Source organism: Acanthochromis polyacanthus, chromosome 9 (assembly GCF_021347895.1).
Source record: "Acanthochromis polyacanthus isolate Apoly-LR-REF ecotype Palm Island chromosome 9, KAUST_Apoly_ChrSc, whole genome shotgun sequence".
NCBI lineage: Eukaryota > Metazoa > Chordata > Actinopteri > Pomacentridae > Acanthochromis > Acanthochromis polyacanthus.
Window position 1 is genome coordinate 22,456,178 of NC_067121.1, and position 27,822 is coordinate 22,483,999.

General features: G+C 38.7%; 1 protein-coding gene and 1 long non-coding RNA gene across 7 annotated transcripts; both read right to left on the minus strand.

Annotated features, from left to right (window-relative positions):
• Positions 1 to 618: 618 nt before the first annotated feature.
• LOC110947746 (rabphilin-3A-like) lies at positions 619 to 27,822 on the minus strand. Of its 5 annotated transcripts, none has more exons than XR_007944162.1 (6): positions 26,694 to 27,812; positions 26,278 to 26,529; positions 25,224 to 25,301; positions 24,849 to 24,953; positions 6,691 to 6,839; positions 619 to 1,999 (listed from the first exon to the last, which is right to left on the minus strand). XR_007944162.1 is itself a non-coding variant. In XM_051952933.1 (6 exons), the coding sequence occupies exons 1-5, from the start codon at positions 26,850 to 26,852 to the stop codon at positions 6,777 to 6,779; spliced, it is 657 nt and encodes a 218-aa protein (XP_051808893.1). In that variant the 5' UTR covers positions 26,853 to 27,820; the 3' UTR covers positions 5,815 to 6,624; positions 6,739 to 6,776. The 5 variants fall into 5 exon arrangements, 3 of the variants coding, with proteins under 3 accessions (XP_051808894.1, XP_051808893.1, XP_051808895.1); XM_051952933.1 differs by lacking the exon at positions 619 to 1,999 and adding an exon at positions 5,815 to 6,624 and having other exon boundaries at positions 6,739 to 6,839; positions 26,694 to 27,820; XM_051952935.1 differs by lacking the exon at positions 619 to 1,999 and adding an exon at positions 5,815 to 6,624 and having other exon boundaries at positions 6,730 to 6,839; positions 26,694 to 27,802.
• On the minus strand, positions 16,656 to 24,840 carry LOC127535318 (uncharacterized). 2 transcript variants are annotated; one of them, XR_007944165.1, is made up of 3 exons: positions 23,477 to 24,840; positions 21,732 to 22,160; positions 16,656 to 20,064 (listed from the first exon to the last, which is right to left on the minus strand). It is a non-coding gene; the product is annotated as an uncharacterized LOC127535318 (long non-coding RNA). The 2 variants fall into 2 exon arrangements; XR_007944164.1 differs by having other exon boundaries at positions 23,040 to 24,840.

A 27,822-nucleotide genomic window follows, 5' to 3' on the forward strand; every position in this document is an offset into this window, starting at 1 on the left:
TCCGACTGCACCTGAATGCACCAATGACTTTAGTTGGATCTTTTTATATTTATATTTGCATTTTGTTAAAAAATCTCTAAAAGCAACACTTGCACCAAGTTTGTTTTAGTTTGTCAGTTTTTATCGGTGGTGCAACAACATTTTCCACAGACAGTTTTACTGTCCATTGTCTTGTTTTAATCAGTTTTCTGTTCAGTAATTCAGTCCTTTGGCTGTTTGGACCAACAGACACTGAAGGACTAATAAATAAATGATAATTTACTGATCGGTGCCGGTTTTAATGAACTTTATGTTCAACTTCAGAGTCAGATATAATGTGAGCGGTAAACCCCAGGAGTTGATGGAGTTTATTTGTGTGTGTGTTGACCAGAGAAGAGAGTTAGCATCCAGTGAATATTAGCTTTAATGTGAATTAGCAATGCTAACTGAGCTAGCTGATCAATCCTGATTAGCAGCTAAATGTAGCACCAAGCTAACGATCTTTGTGTTGTTTCCTGTCAGCAGCTGAAGTGTGTTGTGTTCCTGTAATGTGGTTCATCAAGTTCATAAAACTGTGGCTGATTGACATTAATGTAATGTTCAGGAAACTTAAATGTGATTGAAACAGTAACGTTAATGTTCTAGTTGTTAGGAATTAGCTTTAATTTGACACTAAAACAGACTCTGATAGTTTTAAATGACATCAGTTTCATTAATCGTAGTGTCTACAGATACGGACCCGTACGCGCAGCCTGTGGCCTACGGATACGGCACTTTCCATTTGCTTCTTTAATTCTCGCTGCCTGAAATACCCCAGCGCCCCCTATCGAGTGGCCATTTTCACGGCAAACAGGACTTCCATGTCGATATGAACTGGCTTGTGCTCTATATACATATGTCCCTACTGCATTCACTATAGTTACACCCGCTGTCTTTGGCCAGTTATTTAAAAAGCAATAAAGATGAATGAGATCACCGCGGTGTAGAAAGGTTTATAATAGAGTATAAGATGTATTTCAGTAGATCTATGTCATGGTTAAAGTTATATAACAGCTGAATACATACAAACAAAATCACGGCATGAAACAATGGCAATGTATATGTCATATATTCCCTATATCCGTACCTCTAGTACAGATGCTACGGGTATGGGTCCGTACCTCTAGCATCAATCTTCATTAATTTGTTGAAAATTGTCTCATTTGTTGTTGTGCTGTTGCTGCTGATTCATTAAAACCAGATGATCCGTGTTGAAGACACGTTTAGTTCTAGTATCAGAAGTACAAGAAGGAAAATGGAAGTTTAGTTCTGCAAAGCATTCAGGAATAAAATAACTAAATGAGTCTTTATGCCTCCAACTATATTTTACAATAATGAAATAATCACAGATAGCAAAAATATAAATTGCAGAGAAAACCCGAGAGAATAATTTCCTGAAAAGTGTATGAAGGAAAAGCAGCTTTTTATCCTGAAAGATCAGAATCAGCTCCAACATCTGCATCTGACAGCATCAAGTCAACCAGAAAGAAAAGAAAAAAGAAAGTGACTTCTTTATGATCACTTCTGTTCCGCTGCTCACATTCTTCACCTTTTTAGTACACTTTTAAAAGTTCAGCAGACAGGTGCTCTGCTTTAGAGTGTGACGATGTTGTCGGTGATGTGGAGACTGAAGTTTCTGTTTCACCCACAGCGTGCTTTAGGACACCCAGGTCAGACTTGATGTTTGAAATACTGACCGACAGCTCAGATTTAACTGTCTGCAGTTCCGTTTTGATGGATGTTAAATTTTCACTCAAAGCTGCCAGGAGCTGGGTCTTTAAAATAACCGCCATCTCATTACAGAGTGAAAGTAGCAGTTCCTCCTTAAGGTCAGAGATTGCAGCATCTGAGGTCCTCTTCAAAAGAAGAAGTAGTTGATGAAGATGTTCTGGAGCAGGACCAGGAAGACCACGACCAAGCAGCCTTGAGATCTTAGGCAGCGTCTCCCTCAGGTGGGTGTCAACGGTTTTCACGGTCAGGTCTGAGGTAATCCCATCAAAAAACAAAACAGAAAAAAATCTAGATTATAAATCAACATGTAACCAAAGCACTCTGTGTATAACGCCATAGTATAGGATGCAGTTCAGAAAATGTCGAAGTGTAGTATATTTTTCAAGAATAACGTAGTATGGCCTGTAGTTCATAGTAAAGTATGTTGGCAAACAACAACATAGATTATTATGTGGTTAAAAAAGGCAAAATAATAGGATGTTGCCTAAAATTGTCATGTATGATATGTGGTTCAAAAAGCACATACATTACTAGGGGATTTTAAAAAGGTCCAGATCATCAATAATACTTTTCAGTTTTACAGCTTTTGTTTTTTCCATGAAGGACACAGAGAAGAAAAAGAATAACAATTCTTTGTGAAAAGTAAGAAAAGATGGCTTGGTCTTTAAGAAACGACATTTGTGAATGAAGAATTTACCCATGATAATCATAACATTCAGTACATCATCAAAGTGTCTGTCCTTTAGGAGAGTACCAAAAATAATGTCCTTGTTGGAAAAGTCCGGTAAGTTAGGGATTTTGGGGAAAAGCCAGTAATGTATGTTGTCCCAAAAAATTTTAGAGAACATGCATTCAAATAACAAGTGGTCTGTAGACTCCATATTATCTTCACAGAATGTACAGCAATTGTCGTCCAACCTAAAACATTTAGTAAGAAATTCTTTTGAAGGGTAAACACCTGACAGTGTTTTGAAGTGAACTTCCTTTGCTTTTGGAGGGATAGGGAGTTTTAAATACTTTTTCCTGATTTTTCGCTTCTCATCATGTGAATCCTGTTTGTCAAAGTGCCCTTCTACCTAGACAGGTTTTGTTGGAGCTCATGCAACAAACATTTTGGGTAACTGCACTTTAATATGGATGGATGACAATGAATTAGAGTCTGTTTTAATGAGACTGAGTTCAGATGTGTAGCTCTGTCATTAAAAAGTAGTGATGGTGAAATCGAAGCTTCATGAAGCAATGAACCACTTTGACACATCTGCTTCAAGAATGACACATTGCTTCGAAGCATTTGACACAATCAGAAGAGTGACATCTGCTGGTCCTGTGTCAGAACTGCATCTAAGTGGAAAAAACTGAAAAAGCCTCAGGACTGCTTGTCTCACACTGCTTTGTACTTGCAATAAATGTTTTAAAACGTTATATATGTATGTTTGTGTGCATATATGTGTAGTGTGTTTCTATGAATCTATGTGTGTGTATGAGTGAATCTATGCATATGTATCTGTGTATTATTTAATGTATTTAATGCAACTAGATATATCTAAACTAAATTCTAACTAAATGTATACTCTCCCTAACTTCTCTCAAAATGACAAATGGCAAATGCGCTAGCGTGATCTCCTCCTCTCAAAAACCCACAATTTGAGGAGTGACCCCTATGCCTTTTAAGACCTGGACAGATTGAAGTGTCCGACCCCTTCAAAGTTCGCGGGAAGCACCGCGACACGCGATGTGACGTAACGAGGCCTCGCTCTCGATAGTCACGCGATTGTGGGCCTGCTGAAGCAGGGATCGAAACACCGTCTCGGAACACTTTCGCTTAGCTCGGCACTGTGTCCAGCAAACTGGCTCGAGCGTAACATCACTATTAAATAGGAAATTATTTCTCAGAATTCACAGAGAAAAGTCTGAAATGTTTGCTATGTTAGCGTCCCACATGTTCTTTGGCTCAGCTAAAGCTAACTCTCTCCAACTTCTGGATCTCTTGAGTTGCTTGTTGTCTGAGATGTTTGTTCAAAATAAGCCAGGCATGTCATTGGGAAATTACCAAATAAGTGAATCCTTGGAAGCAAGGGAGTGGAGCGACCGAGGTGGGGGGAGGGTTTGGGAGGGGGGCCCATGCAAGAAACTTTTGAAATTTAAAGGCTGAAATGGTGCATTCTGGTGAGCTCTGACACTGAGAATTCTTTAAACATGAAGGCTCAAAAAAATGTCTGTATGGGACCTTCTAGGCACCCCCCCAAAAACAGCACAAAGTCATGTTAATGTGATGAAACCAAATATTTATACTGGATTCAAATTTGAATGAGCCACATGAAGTCATCACTATGTGTGCTTTCCAATCGACCATGGGAGTGAGCCTCTTCTGTTGAGGAACTTGTGGGGCAATGCCACTGGGTTGTTGCAAGTACACACTACTGATCCCGTATGTTTGGTCCTGTTGTCGCATCTCTTCCCTCCGCCGGGTAAAAAAATTGCTGGGTATTTGGTGGTTAGAGCGCTTTTCGTACAATTTCCTGCAATGATTTTTCGTTTTCATGTGGTCTATCAGCGCTTGGCATCCTCTGTCGCTGTATTTTGTGTCATCGTCGCACACCATGCACCTCGCTTTCCCAGCTACATCTAACTTTCGATAATGCTCTCCAATCGTTGTTTCCAACACGTGCTTTTGCCAGTGCACTGTTGACAACTACGTGCGATCCAACCCTATACCCCTTACACTCCACATTTTTTTTCTCATCGAATTTGGGCGATTCACGTTGGGTCTCAAAATTGATACCTCGATACGCGACCAAATAACATGCCTGATAAGCTCATTCTCAAGTCTTATCTGATCTGTCCTTTTATTTGAACTTTCCCTAAACTTAGGAGTTAATGACAGAGCAGCACATCCAGACTCAGTCTCATTTACGTAGAGATTAAACTTCAGCGTCATTCATTGATGTTACAGTGCAGTTTTTCACGTTTGTTGCTCATGCTCCCGACCAAACCTGTCTAGGTGGAAGACGATGTGAAGAGACACTCCAGAGCTCCGCGACTAGGGCTGGGTATTGATTTGAAATTTCCCAAAACGATTCGATTCACGATTTTCGATTCGATCGTGATTCACGATTTTGTATTCGATTCACTTTTGATTGATTTTTTTTCAGTTCAGGATATCACACAGTACACATTGTCTTTCAACATGACATACCAAGTTACAGTGCAAGCTTCTATGAGTTTCTTTCATATCATTTTGTTTTTATCATATTTTTTATGTTGATCCTACTGTATTTATGCCATTGCCAATGCATGTATCTTAATTTTGTATTTCTATATGAATAATTAAATATATTTTACTTTTTTATGTTTAAATAAGTCAGTTTGTGAGACACTCAGTGGTGAAAAATACGCATCCCTTCCAAAAAATGTCTCTGACTGTGGCTTTGACATCATGTTTAAAATGCTAATTACTCATTTCAAATTTAAGGAATGACAGGTAGATTTAGAATAATATGCAAGTAACTTGTTGAGGACTTCTATATTTTCTAAGACTTTTCAATTTGAAATGGTTTCTAAAGTGTGCAGCCATTTTATTTTTACTTTTTTCAAATCAGTAAATCTTTAAATGGGAAAACAATTTGTCGTTTCTTAAAATGCATAAAGTTGCAGAAGTCAGGAGTACAATGAACTTCAGAGACGTTCAAAGTGTTAGAGTGAAGCAGCTGTGTAAGGAAACCCATTAGAATGTTTTATTTGTCCTGAATTACACCTACTTGCAGCTAGTCATGCATCATCCTATTCAATGTAAAAACAGAATAGAAAAGATTTCTTTGAAAACCTAAAGAGGTAGATCACCGTGCAAAACACAGCTTGATTTAAGTTTTTTGAGAATGGGGCAGACAATTGCAGGACTGGATTGCCAGTCCCTTATTTTTAACTTACTCCACTTGTTTACTCCAAAGTACTGCTAGCACTTTTGGGCAGAAGAGCAAGTTGAACTGGAACATTTCTGAAGGAAATTTGAGTGTGCAAATGCATCTTGTGACAGCTGATATGTCCAGCTAATAATCATACATAAGGTGGAATTTACATAAGTACATTTTATTTTGAAAAGCCAGTATATTTCACAAACCCTAGAAGAATCTGTAAGAATAACCCCGAGGAGCAGTAATCTACGGTGGCCGACAGGGGCCAACGATCTGCAACTTTCCAAAACTCCTCAGTTCAGGAAAACAGCGCAAACATTGGTTTGGAAATCATTTCATGTTCTGGAAATCGTTTCTTAGTTTGCAGATCGTTTCTTTGTTTTTGGAGATCGTTTCTTGTTTTGGAATCATTACTTGATTTGCAGATCGTTTTTTGGTTTGGAGATCGTTTTCTCCTTTGCATCGTTCCTCTTTTAGCAGCGCGTTTTGGTTTTTTTTCAGCGCGTTATTCCATTTGCACCACGATCCTCTTTTGTACCTCGTTTAGACCTGTGTTTGAGTTTGTGATTTTGCATCGTTTCTGTACTTGAAGCTGTTTTCCTGAACTGAGGAGTTTTGGAAAGTTGCAGATCGTTGGCCCCTGTCGGCCACCGTAGTAATCACTCTAATCAGTGTTTCAATGCTTTCCACTGGCACACTTAACAATAAAAACATAATTTCAGTTGGTCTCTTGCTTCAACAGTCCTGTTATCAAAATATGTACATTAGTTAAGGTGGACATGAGAACATGGAGGGGTGTAAGGTAAAAAGAGTGATTTATTTGAACAGAAGTCTCAGAAAGTTAAGTGGAGGTTGACGACTGGTTTGGGGGTGGATGGCTGGAGTGATTGAGGTAGAGCTGAAGGCCGAGCGCAGGGAACACTGGAGCTCTGGAGGACTGAGGTAGCAGCGAGGAACATAGTATCTACATAGGAGAACACAAACTGTCAGGAAAATGGTAATCTGAGTCACTAAAAGGAGAATACTCAACTGAATGACTGGAGAAGCAGGAGAGGAACAGTTGTTGTACCAAACGCACAGAACAATCTGGGACCAGAGAAGAGAAAAGTCCAGGTTTTATGGAGGAGCTGCTGATCCGGAATGAGCTGCAGGGAGACGAGCCACGTCTTCAGGATCACACTGAAAGGAAACCAGAGAGAAGAGAAAAACGAGAGACGGACCGAACCAAACCAAACCAAACCCAAAACATGAAACATAACAGGAAATCCTCACCATTTGTCATTTTTTCTGTATTTTTTTCTTTATAGATGTTAAAACATCAGAAAGAATCCTCATTAACATTGATTAAATCAAACATTTGTAAAAGAGCATAGAGACTTCAGGAGGGTCTGACCCTCCCTAACCTCAACCCTTTGGAAATGCTCTATCCTAAGATGACTTACTGTTTAGACAATAATTAGTTTCCATTTCAGAAAATACTTTCCAGATCTCACAAGTTAATACAGTGAATCATAACAAGTCACACAAATATGACTCTCATTGTTTACATGTTCAAAATAGATTAATTGTTGAAAATGTAATGTGTAGAATCACAATAACAATGAAAAAGTAATTTGGATGGAGCATTTCCTGAAGACCCTCCTGAAGTCATCTCCTGCTTTTATACTCCTGTTATCTAAATATGTTTTTCAAAACGTGCCATGAATGGGTGACATTTTAAAGATTTTTCTTCATCACAAAATTTGAAAGGCTTTTTTTGAAACTTTACAGCAAAATGTACAACTGACAGAAAACACTTAACAATAATGTCATCAAACAGAAACTTTTGTAAAAGAGGATAAAGACTTTAGGAGGGTCTGACCCTCCCTAACCTCAACCCTTTGGAAATGCTCCATCCTAATATGACTCTCATTGTTTACATGTTAAAAATAGATTAGTTGTTGAAAATGTAATTTCAAGAATTACAATAATAACAATGAAAACGTGATTTGGATGGAGCATTTCCTGAAGACCCTCCTAAAGTCATCTCCTCCATTTACACTCTTGTTATCTAAATATGTTAGTTAAATTGTGAGAGGCACAGAAAAAAATCATTCTAAAACTATCATTTCTGAGCAACATCTGAAACATTTGTCGTTTTTTTGTTTGTTTTTGTCTGAAGTATTTATACGTTTTTTTCTTTGAAGATTTTGTGACAAAAATTACAATCAACTAAAGAAAAAAGACTTATTATGAACAATAATGTCATCAAACAGAAACATTTGTAAAAGAGGATAAAGACTTTAGGAGGGTCTGACCCTCCCTAACCTCGACCCTTTGGAAATGCTCCATAAAAATATGACTCATTGTTTACATGTTAAAAATCAATCAGATATTGTAAATGTCATTTGAAGAAATACGATACTACCAATGAAAAATTATTTGGATGGAGCATTTCCTGAAGACCCTCCTAAAGTCTATCCTGCTTTTACAATCTCCTCAGATATGTACTTTAATTACTTTGCTGAATAGTCACAGAAAAATATGTTACAATTACTGAGGAACATTTTAAACTTTGCTCTATTTTCTAGGATCTGGATGAATTTTCCTTGAAGTTAATAAAACAGCAGAAGGAAAAGTCATCATTAATAGTGGTGATGTGTAATGATAACATGAGTATCAGAGGATAAAGACTTTAGGAGGGTTTGACCCTCCCTAACCTCAACCCTTTGGAAATGTTCCATTCAAATTTAACAAACAATAATGACTGAAACCTGCTCAAGAAATTCTGGTCATTTTTCTAAAAATATCATAAACCAAGAAGTAAAATAACAAAACAGACATTGTATGTTCAAATTACAGAAGATATTCTCCTCCTGTTTTAAAGTTCATCATATTAACTTTAACAAAGATTTAAACAGATTTGAATGGAACATTTCTGAAGACCCTCTTCAAGCTCTTTCCATCATTTAAAGACATTTTACAAACCCAATTCCAATGAAGTTGGGACATTGTGTTAAATATAAATAAAAACAGAATACAATGATTTGCAAATCATGTTTAACCTATATTTCATTGAATACACTACAAAGATAAGATATTTAATGTTCAAACGGATAAACTTTATTGTTTTTAGCAAATAATCATTAATGTAGAACTTTATGCCTGCAACATGTTCCAAAAAAGCTGGGACAGGTGGCAAAAAAGACTGAGAAAGTTGAGGAATGCTCATCAAACACCTGTTTGGGACATCCCACAGGTGAACAGGCTAATTGGGAACAGGTGGGTGCCATGCTTGGGTATAAAAGGAGCTTCCCTGAATTGCTGTCATTCACAAGCAAAGATGGGGTGAGGTTCACCTCTTTGTGAACAAGTGCAGGAGAAAATAGTCAAACAGTTTAAGGACAATGTTCCTCAACGTACAATTGCAAGGAATTTAGGGATTTCATCATCTGCGGTCCATAATATCATCAAAAGGTTCAGAGAATCTGGAGAAATCCCTGCATGCAAGCGGCAAGGCCGAAAACCAACACTGAATGCCCGTGACCTTCGATCCCTCAGGCGGCACTGCATCAAAAACCGACACTAATGTGTAAAGGACATCAACACAAGGGCTCAGGAACACTTCAGAAAACCACTGCCAGTAAATACAGTTCAGTGCTACATCCGTAAGTGCAACTTAAAACTCTACTATGCAAAGCAAATACCATTTATCAACAACACCCAGAAACGCTGCCGACTTCTCTGGGCCTGAGCTCATCTAAGATGGACTGATGCAAAGTGGAAAAGTGTTCTGTGGTCTGACGAGTCCACATTTCAAATTGTTTTTGGAAATTGTGGACGTCGTGTCCTCCGGGCCAAAGAGGAAAAGAACCATCCAGACTGTTATGGATGCAAAGTTCAAAAGCCAGCATCTGTGATGGTATGGGGGTGTTTTAGTGCCAATGGCATGGGCAACTTACACATCTGTGAAGGTACCATTAATGCTGAAAGGTCCATACAGGTTTTGGAGAAACATATGCTGCTATCTAAGCAACGTCTTTATCATGGGTATAAAAGGAGCTTCCCTGCTTATTTCAGCAAGACAATGCCAAACAATGCCAAACCACATTCTGCACATTACAACAGCTTGGCTTCGTAGTAAAAGACTGCGGGTACTAGACTGGCCTGCCTGCAGTCCAGACCTGTCTCCCATTTAAAATGTGTGGCGTATTATGAAGCGTAAAATACGACAACGGAGACCTTTAGGTTATTTACATAACCCCAGTTCTCTGAGTAATATTCTGTTCGATGTCTCACTATGGGATGGACGCCCTTGCTGCAGACCTCAGAAGCATTAATCTCATTATGCCAATCCTGATTGGCTGGTAAAACGTGTCTGTCCGCCACAGGTAGTCCCACCTACCTTAAATAGCTCATGCGGACGGCACCACGTCATTCAAGATAAGCACCTCTTCTCACTCGCCCAAGCAAGAAGGGTTATCTGGTGAGACATCTCACTCATATTACTCAGAGAACCGGGGTTATGTAAATAACCTAAAGTTCTCTTTCATAATATTCCGTTCGATGTCTCACTGTGGGATATGGTTGCTCCCGTATTGCCAGACAAGCTTATCCATCATCCACCAACCCCCAGGGGAAAAAAATGCTCTGTTCCAACTAGAACAGCAAAACTGCTTGTGCCACGCACGGAGCAGAGACGTCCAGCATATAGAAACAGACAAAAGTGAGAGGCGAGGACCAACTCGCCGCAGCACAGATGTACTGAACAGAAACTCCCCTGAACAAGGCCCAGGATGCAGCCAAGCCCCGAGTCGAGTGTGCTCGCAAACACACAGGTCGTTGCAAACCCTGACTCGTGTAAGCCAAAGCAATCGCCTCCACCACCCAGTGGGACAGACGCTGCTTTGTAACAGGTTTCCCCTTATGAGGGTTAGCCCAGGAGATGAACAGCTGATCGCTCCTCCTAATGCCCCTCGTCCTATCCATGTAAGTGCGCACCGCATGGACTGGACATAACGCATGCGACCGCTGCTCACCTGGTGAGGCAGCAAAAGCCACAAGGTCAATAGGAGAACATGAACCCACCACCTTGGGCACAAAGGCCAGGTTGGGCTTCAAAATCCCTCTCACATCACCCGGGAAGAGCTGAGTGCATGAGGGATGGACCGAAAGCGCATGAATGTCACTAACTCGCTTAGTCGAAGCCAGAGCCAGCAACAACACTGTCTTGAGCGACATGTGTTTCAAGGCTGCTCCCTCCAGTGGCTCAAAGGGAGGACCCTTAAGTCCCTCCAGAACCACAGCCAGATCCCATGGTGGTACCAGCGGTCTGGACACGGGGAGAAGTCTACGCGCTCCCTTCATAAACCGGCAAACCAACGAGTGTTGGCTCGCTGTTTGCTGTTTGATAGCTGCCAAGTCGACCTTCACCGTGGAGAAAGCTTTATGTTTGTCAATGAGGTCCTGCAAGAATGACAATATCACTCCTACTGGACACAGAAAGGGAATGTGGCCATTTCTGTGACACCACCGCTCAAACACTCTCCACTTACAGTCATACAGAGACCTAGTGGAAGAGGCCTGAGCACTTTCAATAGTGGAAATCACCCGCTGTGAAAGACCCGCAGCTGACAGATTTAACCACTCAGGGGCCAGGCCCACAGTGCCAGGCGTTCTGGGTGTGGGTGGAAAACGGCACGCCCTCCTTGTGACAACAGGTCCCTGTGCAGCGGGAGCTGCCAGGGCTGTGCGCACAACAGTTGATACATCTCCGCCAGCCACTGCATTGCAGGCCAAAGCGGAGCTATCAAAATCAGTACGTGGCCACGATTCCTCACCCTGGAGAGAGTGGAGGGTATCAGGGCCAGAGGGGGGAATGCGTAAAGACACTCGTGCGGCCAGGCATGCGCTAGAGCGTCTACCCCGAGCGGAGCATCCATGCTGCGAAGAGAGTAAAACAGTGAGCACTGCACACTGTCTCTCGACGCGAACAGATCCACCGCGGCCCGACCGAACCGAGCCCATATCTGCTCCACAACTTCCGGATGCAGAGCCCACTCCCCGTATACTGGAGCGCCCCTGGACAGCAGGTTTGCACCCGTGTTCAGGACTCACGGGACTTGCGTCGCTCTCAGGGAGAGGAGACGACTGCAGTTCCACAGGATCAGTCTGCATGCCAGCGCATGTAACTGACGGGAGCATAATCCCCCTTGACAGTTGATATACGCCACCGTCTTCGTATTGTCCATCCTCACCAGGACGTGCTGACCCATGAGAGACAGAAGGAAGTGTTTTAGGGAGAGGAATACTGCTGAAAGTTCCAGAAAATTTATGTGAGAGCGTTGGAGGTCCACACTCCAGCGGCCCCTCACAGACCGGCCCTCGTGAATCCCGCCCCAACACGTCAGGCTGGCGTCCATAGTGACCACCTTCCTGGACAGGATGGGACCCATGGGCACCCGTTGGGTCAGAAAGGACGTGGCTCGCCAGTGGCACAACGCTCTGACGCACTCCGGTGTGATCAGCACTCTCCTCGCGCCATGACGCATGGGATCCAGCCCGCATGAGGCCACCCAAAGTTGGAACTCTCTCATGTGGAGCCGGCCCAGACGGACTACGAGAATGGCAGACACCATCAGCCCGAGTAGCCGAAGGCATAATCTGAACTGAACAGATTTGCCTGGCTGAAAAAGTGCAAGACATGCCATGAAAGCTTTCACTCGCTCCGCCGAGAGGCGTGCTATGAAGGTCACAGAGTCCAGGAATAATCCCAGAAAAACTATGTCCTGCATCGGGGACAGCATGCTCTTTTCCACATTTATCACGAAATCTACACTGGATAGGTGTCATATGAGAATACGCGTGTACGCCCTGACCTCCTGCTCCGATTGTGCCAGCAGCAGCCAATCGTCCAAGTATGTGGCCAAGCGGATGCCCTGCCGTCTCAGTGGGGCTATCAGTACCTCCGTGCACCGCACAAACACTCTCCGGCTCAAAGACAGGCCGAAAGGGAGTACGCGGTACTCGTAATAGAACCCCCGGAAAGCAAACCTCAGATACTTTCTGTGAGGAGGATAAATTGGGATGTGGAAATACGCGTCTTTCAGATCGACAGAAGTGAACCAGTCATTCTGTCTCACAAGGCGCAACAGGGATGCATGGGTCACCACCCTGAACTTGTATTTCCGAAGATATTTGTTCAGAGCACGTAAATCCAGGATAGGGCGAATACCGCTCCCCCCCATTTGGGAACCAGAGAATACCTGGAGTAAAACCCGCTCTGACTCTCTGCGGGAGGTACGACACAGATTGCTCCTTTGTTTAACAGTGAGAGGATTTCCTCCTGTAAAACATGAGCAGACTCTCCTGAGCCTCGGAGTGTATTATACCGGCGAATCGTGGAGGAACAGCCGCAAACTGCAGCCTGTACCCCCTCGAAATCGTCTTTAACACCCACAGTGGAGCTGCGAGCGCGCCCATCTCGCCCATCTGGGAGAAAGAGTGGACACATCTTGCAGCCTCTCCACCATGGGCAATTTCTTCCCCACGTAGCGGGACCTGGAGGTCTCAGCCACGACTGCAGGCCAGGGGATGGCCAGCCGGGCCGCCGCGCGTTTGCACACGTCGAACATGTCCGAGCTGGGGAGGGGAGAAGCTGGTGTGCTGCCCTCCTTACCATCCCGAGAAGCGACAGAGGCTGCGGGCTGCGCAGCCTGAGCTGGAGTGATGAAGATGTCGTCCTCCTCATCCTCTGAAATGAGGTAACCTGAGGCACCATCTTCATCGTCCCCATAGTCCGGTAACAGGACGTCTTCCTCCTGCGAGAACTCCGCGGCTAGGTCGAGCTGGGAGCCCCAGCTGGTGCCAGCCTCCGGTGCCGCCGCAGCAACAGGCCCCTCATCCTCTCCGCCTTTGACGGGGATGCCGTCGGAAGGGAGATAGGGGTCCTGTCCAGACAAGCTAGCCTGGCGGGCTAGCCGTCTGCGGAGACTCTTAATCGTGAACACAGCACAGTGCTGACACGAGCTGGGGACGTCGATAGCCAGCCGGGCGTGTTCCAGCCCGAGGCAGGCGGAGCAGACCTGGTGTGGGTCCCTGCTCGATATCTTATTCCCGCAGCGACAGGGACGGGCCCCACCAGAGTCTCCTTGTCCTCTGGTGTGAGGAGCTCCAGCTTCCATTCCTCGCGAGCTGGTGTGCAGGCAGGGAGTCGAGGCAGTTAGCTGGTGTGCTAACTGTGGAGAGTCGAGAGATTAGCTGGTGTGCTAACTCTCGAAAACTCGAAAAGCTGTGGAGGGGCGTCGAGGATAGTGCTGCCCAAGCCGTGGAGAGGCTAGGAAGCACAGAAAATCAATCTGGTGTGACCGACAAGAGCAGAGAATCCAAATTTAGGTAGCGTCTGGCGACAGAAGCTAAATAAGATCCGTCTGCGGACAGTTAAGCTAACTAGCCCTGGACGTGAGATACGCTCCAAGTGAGAAGAGGTGTTTGAATGGCGTGGTGCCGTCCGCATGAGCTATTTAAGGTAGGTGGGACTACCTGTGGCAGACGGACACGTTTTACCAGCCAATCAGGATTGGCGTAATGAGATTAATGCTTCTGAGGTCTGCAGCAGGGGCGTGCATCCCATAGTAAGACATCGAACGGAATATTATGAAAGAGAACCTGTTTAACAGCTGAATCCGCACATCAAGCAAGAATGGGAAAGAATTCCACCTACAAAGGTTCAACAATTAGTGTCCTCAGTTTCCAAACGTTTATTAAATGTTGTTAAAAGGAAAGGCGATGTAACACAGTGGTAAACATGACCCTGTCCCAGCTTTTTTGGAACGCGTTGCAGCCCTAAAATTCTAAGTTAATGATTATTTGCTAAAAACGATAAAGTTTATCAGTTTGAACATTAAATATCTTGTCTTTGTAGTGTATTCACTTAAATATAGGTTGAACATGATTCGCAAATCATTGCATTCTGTTTTTATTTATGTTTAACACAATGTCCCAACTTCATTGGAATTGGGTTTGTAAATTAATGATTTAAAATGACTTTTTGTAGGAAATCTAAACATAAAAGTGTTGGAGTACCTACAATTACTCATGTTAGTCAGACATTCTGGAGGAAAAGTTTTGTTCAAAATATTCCTCAGTGTCTACAAATGTTTACAGAAACTATTTAAACTGAACACTTGTTTGTAATTTTCTGTAGATCACTCAGTAACAGTAACAGGAGTAACAGAGGATGAAGACTTTGGGAGGGTCTGACCCTCCCTAACCTCGACCCTTTGGAAATGCTCCATAAAAATATGACTCTCACTGTTTACGTATTAAAAATAGATTAGTTGTTGAAAATGGAATTTCAAGAATTACAACAATAACAATGAAAAAGTAATTTGGATGGAGCATTTCCTGTAGACCCTCCTAAAGTCATCTTCTGCTTTTATACTCCTGTTATCTAAATATGATAGTGAAATTGTGAGAGAGACACAGAAAAAAATCTTTCTAAAACTATCATTTCTGAGCAACATCTGAAACATGTCATTGTTTTTTTTGTTTGTTTTTGTCTGAAGTATGTTTATACAATTTTTCTTTAAAGATTTTACGCCAAAATTTACAATTAACGAAAGAAAAGACTTATCATGAACAATAATGTCATCAAACAGAAACATTTGTAAAAGAGGATAAAGACTTTAGGAGGGTCTGACCCTCTCTAACCTCGACCCTTTGGAAATGCTCCATCCTAATATGACTCTCATTGTTCACATGTTAAAAATAGATTAGTTGTTGAAAATGTAATTTCAAGTATTACAATAATAACAATGAAAAAGTGATTCGGATGGAGCATTTCCTGAAGACCCTCCTAAAGTCATCTCCTGCTTTTATACTCCTGTTATCTAAATATGTTAGTTAAATTGTGAAAGAGGCACAGAAAAAAATCATTTTAAAACTATCGTTTCTGAGCAACATCTGAAACATTTGTCGTTTTTGTTTGTTTTTGTCTAAAGTATTTATACGTTTTTTCTTTGAAGATTTTGCGACAAAAATTACAATCAACTAAAGAAAAGACTTATTATAAACAATAATGTCATCAAACAGAAACATTTGTAAAAGAGGATAAAGACTTTAGGAGGGTCTGACCCTCCCTAACCTCGACCCTTTGGAAATGCTCCATAAAAATATGACTCATTGTTTACATGTTAAAAACCAATCAGATATTGTAAATGTCATTTGAAGAAATACGATACTAACAATGAAAAATTATTTGGATGGAGCATTTCCTGAAGACCCTCCTAAAGTCATCTCCTGCTTTTATACTCCTGTTATCTAAATATGATAGTGAAATTGTGAGCGAGACACAGAAAAAAATCATTCTAAAACTATCATTTCTGAGCAACATCTGAAACATGTCATTGTTTTTTTTGTTTGTTTTTGTCTGAAGTATGTTTATACAATTTTTCTTTAAAGATTTTACGCCAAAATTTACAATCAACTAAAGAAAAGACTTATTATGAACAATAATGTCATCAAACAGAAACTTTTGTAAAAGAGGATAAAGACTTTAGGAGGGTCTGACCTTCCCTAACCTCGACCCTTTGGAAATGCTCCATCCTAATATGACTCTCATTGTTCACATGTTAAAAATAGATTAGTTGTTGAAAATGTAATTTCAAGAATTACAATAATAACAATGAAAAAGTGATTCAGATGGAGCATTTCCTGAAGACCCTCCTAAAGTCATCTCCTGCTTTTATACTCCTGTTATCTAAATATGTTAGTTAGCTAACATATTTACATACATACATATCTAAATATGTTTGTTAGTCATTTCTGAGCAACATCTGAAACATTTGTCGTTTTTTTTTGTCTAAAGTATTTATACGTTTTTTCTTTGAAGATTTTACACCAAAAATTACAATCAACTAAAGAAAAGACTTATTATGAACAATAATGTCATCAAACAGAAACATTTGTAACAGAGGATAAAGACTTTAGGAGGGTCTGACCCTCCCTAACCTCCACCCTTTGGAAATGCTCCATCCTAATATGACTCTCATTGTTCACATGTTAAAAATAGATTAGTTGTTGAAAATGGAATTTCAAGAATTACAACAATAACAATGAAAAAGTAATTTGGATGGAGCATTTCCTGTAGACCCTCCTAAAGTCATCTTCTGCTTTTATACTCCTGTTATCTAAATATGATAGTGAAATTGTGAGAGAGACACAGAAAAAAATCATTCTAAAACTATCATTTCTGAGCAACATCTGAAACATGTCATTGTTTTTTTTGGTTGTTTTTGTCTGAAGTATGTTTATACAATTTTTCTTTAAAGATTTTACGCCAAAATTTACAATTAACGAAAGAAAAGACTTATCATGAACAATAATGTCATCAAACAGAAACATTTGTAAAAGAGGATAAAGACTTTAGGAGGGTCTGACCCTCTCTAACCTCGACCCTTTGGAAATGCTCCATCCTAATATGACTCTCATTGTTCACATGTTAAAAATAGATTAGTTGTTGAAAATGTAATTTCAAGTATTACAATAATAACAATGAAAAAGTGATTCGGATGGAGCATTTCCTGAAGACCCTCCTAAAGTCATCTCCTGCTTTTATACTCCTGTTATCTAAATATGTTAGTTAAATTGTGAAAGAGGCACAGAAAAAAATCATTTTAAAACTATCGTTTCTGAGCAACATCTGAAACATTTGTCGTTTTTTGTTTGTTTTTGTCTAAAGTATTTATACGTTTTTTCTTTGAAGATTTTGCGACAAAAATTACAATCAACTAAAGAAAAGACTTATTATGAACAATAATGTCATCAAACAGAAACATTTGTAAAAGAGGATAAAGACTTTAGGAGGGTCTGACCCTCCCTAACCTCGACCCTTTGGAAATGCTCCATAAAAATATGACTCATTGTTTACATGTTAAAAACCAATCAGATATTGTAAATGTCATTTGAAGAAATACGATACTAACAATGAAAAATTATTTGGATGGAGCATTTCCTGAAGACCCTCCTAAAGTCATCTCCTGCTTTTATACTCCTGTTATCTAAATATGATAGTGAAATTGTGAGCGAGACACAGAAAAAAATCATTCTAAAACTATTATTTCTGAGCAACATCTGAAACATGTCATTGTTTTTTTTGTTTGTTTTTGTCTGAAGTATGTTTATACAATTTTTCTTTGAAGATTTTACGCCAAAATTTACAATCAACTAAAGAAAAGACTTATTATGAACAATAATGTCATCAAACAGAAACATTTGTAACAGAGGATAAAGACTTTAGGAGGGTCTGACCCTCCCTAACCTCGACCCTTTGGAAATGCTCCATCCTAATATGACTCTCATTGTTTACGTGTTAAAAATAGATTAGTTTTTTAAAATGTAACTTCAAGAATTACAACAACAATGAAAAAGTAATTTGGATGGAGCATTTCCTGAAGACCCTCCTAAAGTCTATCCTGCTTTTACAATCTCCTCAGATATGTACTTTAATTACTTTGCTGAATAGTCACAGAAAAATTTGTTACAATTACTGAGGAACATTTTAAACTTTGCTCTATTTTCTAGGATCTGGATGAATTTTCCTTGAAGTTATTAAAACAACAGAAGGAAAAGTCATCATTAATAGTGATGATGTGTAATGATAACATGAGTATCAGAGGATAAAGACTATAGGAGGGTCTGACCCTCCCTAACCTCGACCCTTTGGAAATGCTCCATAAAAATATGACTCTCATTGTTTACGTGTTAAAAATAGATTAATTACAACAATAACAATGAAAAAGTAATTTGGATGAAGCATTTCCTGAAGACCCTCCTAAAGTCATCTTCTGCTTTTATACTCCTGTTATCTAAATATGATAGTGAAATTGTGAGAGAGACACAGAAAAAAATCATTCTAAAACTATCATTTCTGAGCAACATCTGAAACATGTCATTGTTTTTTTTGTTTGTTTTTGTCTGAAGTATGTTTATACAATTTTTCTTTAAAGATTTTACGCCAAAATTTACAATTAACGAAAGAAAAGACTTATTATGAACAATAATGTCATCAAACAGAAACATTTGTAAAAGAGGATAAAGACTTTAGGAGGGTCTGACCCTCTCTAACCTCGACCCTTTGGAAATGCTCCATCCTAATATGACTCTCATTGTTCACATGTTAAAAATAGATTAGTTGTTGAAAATGTAATTTCAAGTATTACAACAATAACAATGAAAAAGTGATTCGGATGGAGCATTTCCTGTAGACCCTCCTAAAGTCATCTCCTGCTTTTATACTCCTGTTATCTAAATATGTTAGTTAAATTGTGAAAGAGGCACAGAAAAAAATCATTTTAAAACTATCGTTTCTGAGCAACATCTGAAACATTTGTCGTTTTTTGTTTGTATTTGTCTAAAGTATTTATACGTTTTTTCTTTGAAGATTTTGCGACAAAAATTACAATCAACTAAAGAAAAGACTTATTATGAACAATAATGTCATCAAACAGAAACATTTGTAAAAGAGGATAAAGACTTTAGGAGGGTCTGACCCTCCCTAACCTCGACCCTTTGGAAATGCTCCATAAAAATATGACTCATTGTTTACATGTTAAAAACCAATCAGATATTGTAAATGTCATTTGAAGAAATACGATACTAACAATGATAAATTATTTGGATGGAGCATTTCCTGTAGACCCTCCTAAAGTCATCTCCTGCTTTTATACTCCTGTTATCTAAATATGATAGTGAAATTGTGAGCGAGACACAGAAAAAAATCATTCTAAAACTATCACTTCTGAGCAACATCTGAAACATGTCATTGTTTTTTTTGTTTGTTTTTGTCTGAAGTATGTTTATACAATTTTTCTATAAAGATTTTACGCCAAAATTTACAATCAACTAAAGAAAAGACTTATTTTGAACAATAATGTCATCAAACAGAAACTTTTGTAAAAGAGGATAAAGACTTTAGGAGGGTCTGACCCTCCCTAACCTCGACCCTTTGGAAATGCTCCATCCTAATATGACTCTCATTGTTCACATGTTAAAAATAGATTAGTTGTTGAAAATGTAATTTCAAGAATTACAATAATAACAATGAAAAAGTGATTCAGATGGAGCATTTCCTGAAGACCCTCCTAAAGTCATCTCCTGCTTTTATACTCCTGTTATCTAAATATGTTAGTTAGCTAACATATTTACATACATACATATCTAAATATGTTTGTTAGTCATTTCTGAGCAACATCTGAAACATTTGTCGTTTTTTTTGTCTGAAGTATTTATACGTTTTTTCTTTGAAGATTTTACACCAAAAATTACAATCAACTAAAGAAAAGACTTATTATGAACAATAATGTCATCAAACAGAAACATTTGTAACAGAGGATAAAGACTTTAGGAGGGTCTGACCCTCCCTAACCTCGACCCTTTGGAAATGCTCCATCCTAATATGACTCTCATTGTTTACGTGTTAAAAATAGATTAGTTTTTTAAAATGTAACTTCAAGAATTACAACAACAATGAAAAAGTAATTTGGATGGAGCATTTCCTGAAGACCCTCCTAAAGTCTATCCTGCTTTTACAATCTCCTCAGATATGTACTTTAATTACTTTGCTGAATAGTCACAGAAAAATTTGTTACAATTACTGAGGAACATTTTAAACTTTGCTCTATTTTCTAGGATCTGGATGAATTTTCCTTGAAGTTATTAAAACAACAGAAGGAAAAGTCATCATTAATAGTGATGATGTGTAATGATAACATGAGTATCAGAGGATAAAGACTATAGGAGGGTCTGACCCTCCCTAACCTCGACCCTTTGGAAATGCTCCATAAAAATATGACTCTCATTGTTCACGTGTTAAAAATAGATTAATTACAACAATAACAATGAAAAAGTAATTTGGATGAAGCATTTCCTGAAGACCCTCCTAAAGTCATCTCCTGCTTTTATACTCCTGTTATCTAAATATGTTAGTTAAATTGTGAAAGAGGCACAGAAAAAAATCATTTTAAAACTATCGTTTCTGAGCAACATCTGAAACATTTGTCGTTTTTTGTTTGTTTTTGTCTAAAGTATTTATACGTTTTTTCTTTGAAGATTTTGCGACAAAAATTACAATCAACTAAAGAAAAGACTTATTATAAACAATAATGTCATCAAACAGAAACATTTGTAAAAGAGGATAAAGACTTTAGGAGGGTCTGACCCTCCCTAACCTCGACCCTTTGGAAATGCTCCATAAAAATATGACTCATTGTTTACATGTTAAAAACCGATCAGATATTGTAAATGTCATTTGAAGAAATACGATACTAACAATGAAAAATTATTTGGATGGAGCATTTCCTGAAGACCCTCCTAAAGTCATCTCCTGCTTATATACTCCTGTTATCTAAATATGTTCTTTTCTTAAACTGTGAGAGACACACAGAAAAAATCATTTCAAAACTATCATTTCTGAGCAACATCTGAAATATTTGTCATTGTTTTTTTGTTTGTTTTTGTCTGAAGTATATTTAAACAATTTTTCTTTGAAGATTTTACGCCAAAAATTACAATCAACTAAAGAAAAGATTTATTATAAACAATAATGTCATCAAACAGAAACTTTTGTAAAAGAGGATAAAGACTTTAGGAGGGTCTGACCCTCCCTAACCTCGACCCTTTGGAAATGCTCCATAAAAATATGACTCATTGTTTACATGTTAAAAACCGATCAGATATTGTAAATGTCACTTGAAGAAATACGATACTAACAATGAAAAATTATTTGGATGGAGTATTTCCTGTAGACCCTCCTAAAGTCATCTCCTGCCTTTATACTCCTGTTATCTAAATATGTTCATGAGTGAAATTGTGAAAAAGGCACAGAAAAAATAATTTTAAAACTATCATTTCTGAGCAACATCGTAAACATTTGTCATAGTTTTTGTTTTTTTATTTATACGTTTTTTCTTTGAAGATTTTGCGACAAAAATTACAATCAACTAAAGAAAACACTTATTATAAACAATAATGTCATCAAACAGAAACTTTTGTAAAAGAGGATAAAGACTTTAGGAGGGTCTGACCTTCCCTAACCTCAACCCTTTGGAAATGCTCCATCCTAATATGACTCTCATTGTTTACGTCTTAAAAATAGATTAGTTGTTGAAAATGTAATTTCAAGAATTACAACAATAACAATGAAAAAGTAATTTGGATGGAGCATTTCCTGAAGACCCTCCTAAAGTCATCTCCTGCTTTTATACTCCTGTTATCTAAATATGTTCTTTTCTTAAACTGTGAGAGACACACAGAAAAAATCATTTCAAAACTATCATTTCTGAGCAACATCTGAAACATTTCTCATTATTTTTTGTTTGTTTTTGTCTGAAGTATATTAAAACAATTTTTGTTTGAAGATTTTACACCAAAAATTACAATTAACTAAAGAAAACACTTATTATGAACAATAATGTCAAACAGAAACACTTGTAACAGAGGATAAAGACTTTAGGAGGGTCTGACCTTCCCTAACCTCAACCCTTTGGAAATGCTCCATCCTAATATGACTCTCATTGTTTACATGTCAAAAATAGATTAGTTGTTGAAAATGTAATTTCAAGAATTACAATAACAATGAAAAAGTGATTTGGATGGAGCATTTCCTGTAGACCCTCCTAAAGTCATCTCCTGCTTTTATACTCCTGTTATCTAAATATGTTCTTTTCTTAAACTGTGAGAGACACACAGAAAAAATCATTTCAAAACTATCATTTCTGAGCAACATCTGAAATATTTCTCATTATTTTTTTGTTTGTTTTCGTCTGAAGTATATTTAAACAATTTTTCTTTGAAGATTTTACACCAAAAATTACAATCAACTAAAGAAAAGACTTATTATGAACAATAATGTCATCAAACAGAAACTTTTGTAAAAGAGGATAAAGACTTTAGGAGGGTCTGACCCTCCCTAACCTCGACCCTTTGGAAATGCTCCATAAAAATATGACTCATTGTTTACTTGTTAAAAACCGATCAGATATTGTAAATGTCACTTGAAGAAATACGATACTAACAATGAAAAATTATTTGGATGGAGCATTTCCTGAAGACCCTCCTAAAGTCATCTCCTGCTTTTATACTCCTGTTATCTAAATATGTTCTTTTCTTAAACTGCGAGAGACACACAGAAAAAATAATTTCAAAACTATCATTTCTGAACAACATCTGAAATATTTGTCATTGTTTTTTGTTTGTTTTTGTCTGAAGTATATTTAAACAATTTTTCTTTGAAGATTTTACACCAAAAATTACAATCAACTAAAGAAAAGACTTATTATGAACAATAATGTCATCAAACAAAAACTTTTGTAAAAGAGGATAAAGACTTTAGGAGGGTCTGACCCTCCCTAACCTCAACCCTTTGGAAATGCTCCATCCTAATATGACTCTCATTGTTTACGTCTTAAAAATAGATTAGTTGTTGAAAATGGAATTTCAAGAATTACAACAATAACAATGAAAAAGTAATTTGGATGGAGCATTTCCTGTAGACCCTCCTAAAGTCATCTCCTGCCTTTATACTCCTGTTATCTAAATATGTTCATGAGTGAAATTGTGAAAAAGGCACAGAAAAAATAATTTTAAAACTATCATTTCTGAGCAACATCTGAAACATTTGTCGTTTTTTGTTTGTTTTTGTCTAAAGTATTTATACGTTTTTTCTTTGAAGATTTTGCGACAAAAATTACAATCAACTAAAGAAAACACTTATTATAAACAATAATGTCATCAAACAGAAACTTTTGTAAAAGAGGATAAAGACTTTAGGAGGGTCTGACCCTCCCTAACCTCGACCCTTTGGAAATGCTCCATAAAAATATGACTCATTGTTTACATGTTAAAAACCAATCAGATATTGTAAATGTCATTTGAAGAAATACGATACTAACAATGAAAATTATTTGGATGGAGCATTTCCTGAAGACCCTCCTAAAGTCTATCCTGCTTTTACAATCTCCACAGATGTAAAGGGCTTGAAGAGGGTCCACCCTACCCTGTCTCTGCTGCTGCACTGAACCTCAAACATTTGCAGATTTTTTTTGCACAAGTTTTGCAAGAACGTTTTACAAATAAATGGCTCATAAACAGGGGAAATGACTGTTTGCATCAAACAGATATTTTAGTGAACAACTTCAAATTTTCTAGAGCTGTGCTGGGTCCGGAAACTAAAAACACAACCATTCCTACATGTGCTACAGGTGTAGCCACACACATGGAACAAGCAATCAATCCATCATGTGTTAGATGTTCAGTGGAGCAGCAGAAGAACCCTGACCCTTTTGAAATGTTCCATGCAAACATAACAGTAATGATACAAAGTGGTCTATGAATTCCTTTTTTTAAATTTAATTTCTCATCACATCTTAAACGGAGATGGAAACAGTAAAATTAATATTAGAAATGAGGATTATGGAAGAATTTCTCCTTCTGTGTTTCAGTCAATATAATCAAACTAAACACAGCTTTAAATGGATTTGAATGGAACATTTCTGAAGACCCTCTTCAAGCTCTTTCCATCTGTTTTCAAACTTTCAAGCTGTTTGTTTTAAAAGGAGGAAAAGAAAGAGCTGCACAGAAAGATTTAGAAATCCTTAACTTACAGAGTCCTAACCTTACCACTACTGTTTCTACAAGGTAAAGTTTATTTTTGGTCTTTTTTTGTTTTTTGTTTTTTTGAAAGGAGGAAAAGAAAGAGCTGTGCAGAAAGATTCAGAAATCTTTAACTTACAGAGTCCTAACCTTACCACTACTGTTTCTACAAGGTAGAGTTTTTTTTGGTCTTTTTTTTTTTTTTTGAAAGAAGGAAAAGAAAGAGTTGTGCAGAAAGATTCAGAAATCCTTAACTTACAGAGTCCTAACCTTAACATTACAGTTTCTACAGTGTAAATATTTTTTTGGTCTTTTTTGTTTTTTCAAAGGAGGAAAAGAAAGAGCTATCCTTAACATGAAAGATTCTAAACTTATCACTAAAAATTCTAAATGCAATTTCTAATAAAGAGGGGAAGAAAGTGCTATAAACTAAGAGTAGACGGTGTGTGGCGATGGAATATGCCACTAAGTGCACTATGCCCGACCAGCTAGACACTGAAAGGAAGGCTACATCTCAGGACTAAAAGGAGAAGCCCAAAGCGTCCAAACCAATGACAATACCTCAGCAGCCTCGGCGGGTGAAAATTGAGACGGGATGTGCACGATGGGCAGGCCTCCTGTCTCCTCGACCCGAACACCTCCGTGGCTGAACAGACTGATTGGCTCCTGTGGAGAGATGAGCAGAGAGGTCAAATGAAGAAACAGGTTCAGCTGCTTCACACTGAAAAATGTGTCATTTGTATGGAGAGAGGTCGTGGTGTCACTTTTCCAGCAGAAACATCTTGACTCATATTTTCTTGAGGCAATAAAAACATCCACGGAGCTTGTTGTTAACTGCTGTACTTTAACTTATTTCCCGCATTTTAAAAATCTTCACAGAAATTAGTTCACTGTGCAGAAACATTTTCAGAAGAGTGTTCAGTGTGGAATACTGACCACCAGCGGGCTGTCATCCTGCACACCAGGGGGGGGTGGCTCAGGTCCGGAGATCGTCCCTGGCTGGCCTGGAGGTTCCTGTGAGGGACAGTTTGTTGTCAGGGATTTTTTCCTTAATGAGCACAAGTGTTACTAAGTTGAAAAATAAGCGAAAACCTTTAGGATCCCACTGAAAATGTATCAAGACAATGTGCGATCAAAATCTATTTAAATACAAACGCTACACTATTTTGTTGAATTATTTTTGCTTCAGACTGGTGGATGAAGATAAAACAATACAGAGAACAAATAAGATGACATTATTTTACTATAGGCCAACTTGTAAACTGTTTGTAAATTCATCATTTTACTTGGAGAAGAACATATTTAGGTGACACTTTTCTCGGTCTGTGGCTGCTGTGTTAAAGACACAGAAAGACTCACCGGCTCTTTAAGTATCAAAATAACCCTGCTGTCATTTCACCGATTCTAACAAAACATTACTCCATAGATGCTGCTTTCAAACACATATCATGAATCTGAAATCATTAAGAGGAGGACCTCCATTGTGGGAAACAACAGACGCTGTATTTGGGAGGAGTGTGGTCAGAAAACCTGCATCAATACAGACTGAGTGCTGGAGGGCTTTATAATCTACTCCCACTTCAGGTTGGTTATTTTAAAAGACACTCTTTCGGTTCCTTCATCCAAACTGGCAAACGGAGGCAGAGTGTGTACAAGATGGAAAGGTTTTGAGCTGAATTCTTGGGGCAGTTTTGGGGGGAACACTGGTTCGGATCAGTGAACATAACATCGTAACTGAGGCAGCTTGGTCTGAATTTTGTAGCACTTCTTATTTACACATGTGCTCCTAAATACATTTTACATTTCACACACGTTTACGATGACTTGCAAACGTCACTGACACCATCGAGTCGTGACTGTAACACACTGTACTCTCAAAAAGCCTAATTGCACTCTTCAAATAGTCCTTTCCTGTATTTTTAAAAATGACTATAGACTAACTTGACAAAATTCACTTCTCTCAAAGTAGACATTTCAGTGTGCTACTGACCTCCCTCGGGGTGGAGGTTTGCTGGGACGTCCTCGCTCGCACAGCAGAGTTGGAGCTCCTCTCCTCCTGGAAATCAGAGTCTGAGTCAGTATCCACATCTCCCTCTACACCAGAATCCGAATAATATTCTGAATCTGATTCAGAGGTGTACGGTGGGGGGATGACACTTATCTGAGGCTGTGGAGGGTAATGCAGTGAGCCAGAGGTGGACGGCTGGGGGCTGGTGCTCCTTTCTGGCTGGGCAGCGTGTACCTGTGACAGATAACTTGTGGTCAAACACTGTTGTCTAAAAATGCTGACTGACTGGTGATTTCATTTGGTCATTTGTTTTATTTATTACAGTCACAGTCAGCTATCCTCACAGCAGGCAGCTGTCTGTGAAAACACATTTCAGCAGAGTGTTTAGGACGACTGACCTCCGGCCGGGATGGTTCCTCGCCTCCACGCTGAGAGCCAGAGGTGGTGCAGGGCCGCTTGGCTGGAGGCTCCTGGTGGGCTGCTGGGCTGCTGTCCCGCTTTCGCTGGTTAGAGAGTGGAGAGAGGAAGAAAGGGAGAAATTGGAGGAAATTTGTCATTTCATTTCAAGCACGAAAAGGTTTGTTTGTCGAAAAAAATGTATACATTAGATGTATTAGACTAAAATGAAAAAGATATTCCACAAATCTGTTACATTACTAAATCCAATCCAAATATAATAGCAATGCATTCCATGCTTTACTATTTAAACCTATTTAATAGTCAGCAAAAACTTGTGCATTTTTCTTGAAATAATTAAGAATTCCATCCATCTGTGCATAATCTATAAACCACTCAATCCTCTGTTGGATCGTGGGGGGCTGGAGCCTATCTCAGCTGAATCAGGGCGAGGGTTCGCCCTGGACAGGTCAGCAGTCAGAGCTACAGAGGGAGACAGTTGATCAGAAAAATATGTTAATTTTCAAAACAACAACCTTCAGTACCATTAAAACAACCCTGAAACACAACAACATTCAAATTACATCATTAAACAACCCATATCTGGGGAGCAAATGCTCAGATCAAACCATGACAGCAGGTGGTGCTTCACAGAAGGATTTCTGTGGCATTTAAAACATTTTCTGTTTCAACAAGTTCATATTGCATATTTTGGATTTCACACTTTTTACAACTCTGTTATTAAACATGATGTAGGAAAAAAAAGCATGACTGTGATTATAGATCATTTTCTGTTAGGGTGTTGAGTTAAAAGGGTAAATCTGTTAGAAACTGATTACCCAGTTCAAATACATATACAACTACTTTTGTCTGAGTAAAACGGTGAGAAAGATGTCTTCTCTTTTGCAGCTGCCCTTAGGCGATGTCTCTGCATTGTTTGATCTGCCGTGTGCCCTAAATTTGAACCAGTCCATTATTTTTAGCTCTTCAAAAAGCTTTACGTCACCAATTCAAATAATAAAATGCAATTCTTCACTTGTCAGAAAGTGACTGTAGTCCTACATTCTGAGTGAACTGCGATGAATGTTGCAAAATAACTTAAAACTTAAAAAAACAATATTAAGGACTATA

Coding starts and splice junctions, on each gene's coding strand:
- LOC110947746 (XM_051952933.1), bottom strand. CDS start 26,852: ATGACAAATTTCCTCCAATTTCTCCCTTTCTTCCTCTCTCCACTCTCT. Junction 26,530..26,693: donor AGGAACCATCCCGGCCGGAG/GTCAGTCGTCCT, acceptor TATCTGTCACAG/GTACACGCTGCCCAGCCAGA. Junction 25,302..26,277: donor AAACCTCCACCCCGAGGGAG/GTCAGTAGCACA, acceptor TGTCCCTCACAG/GAACCTCCAGGCCAGCCAGG.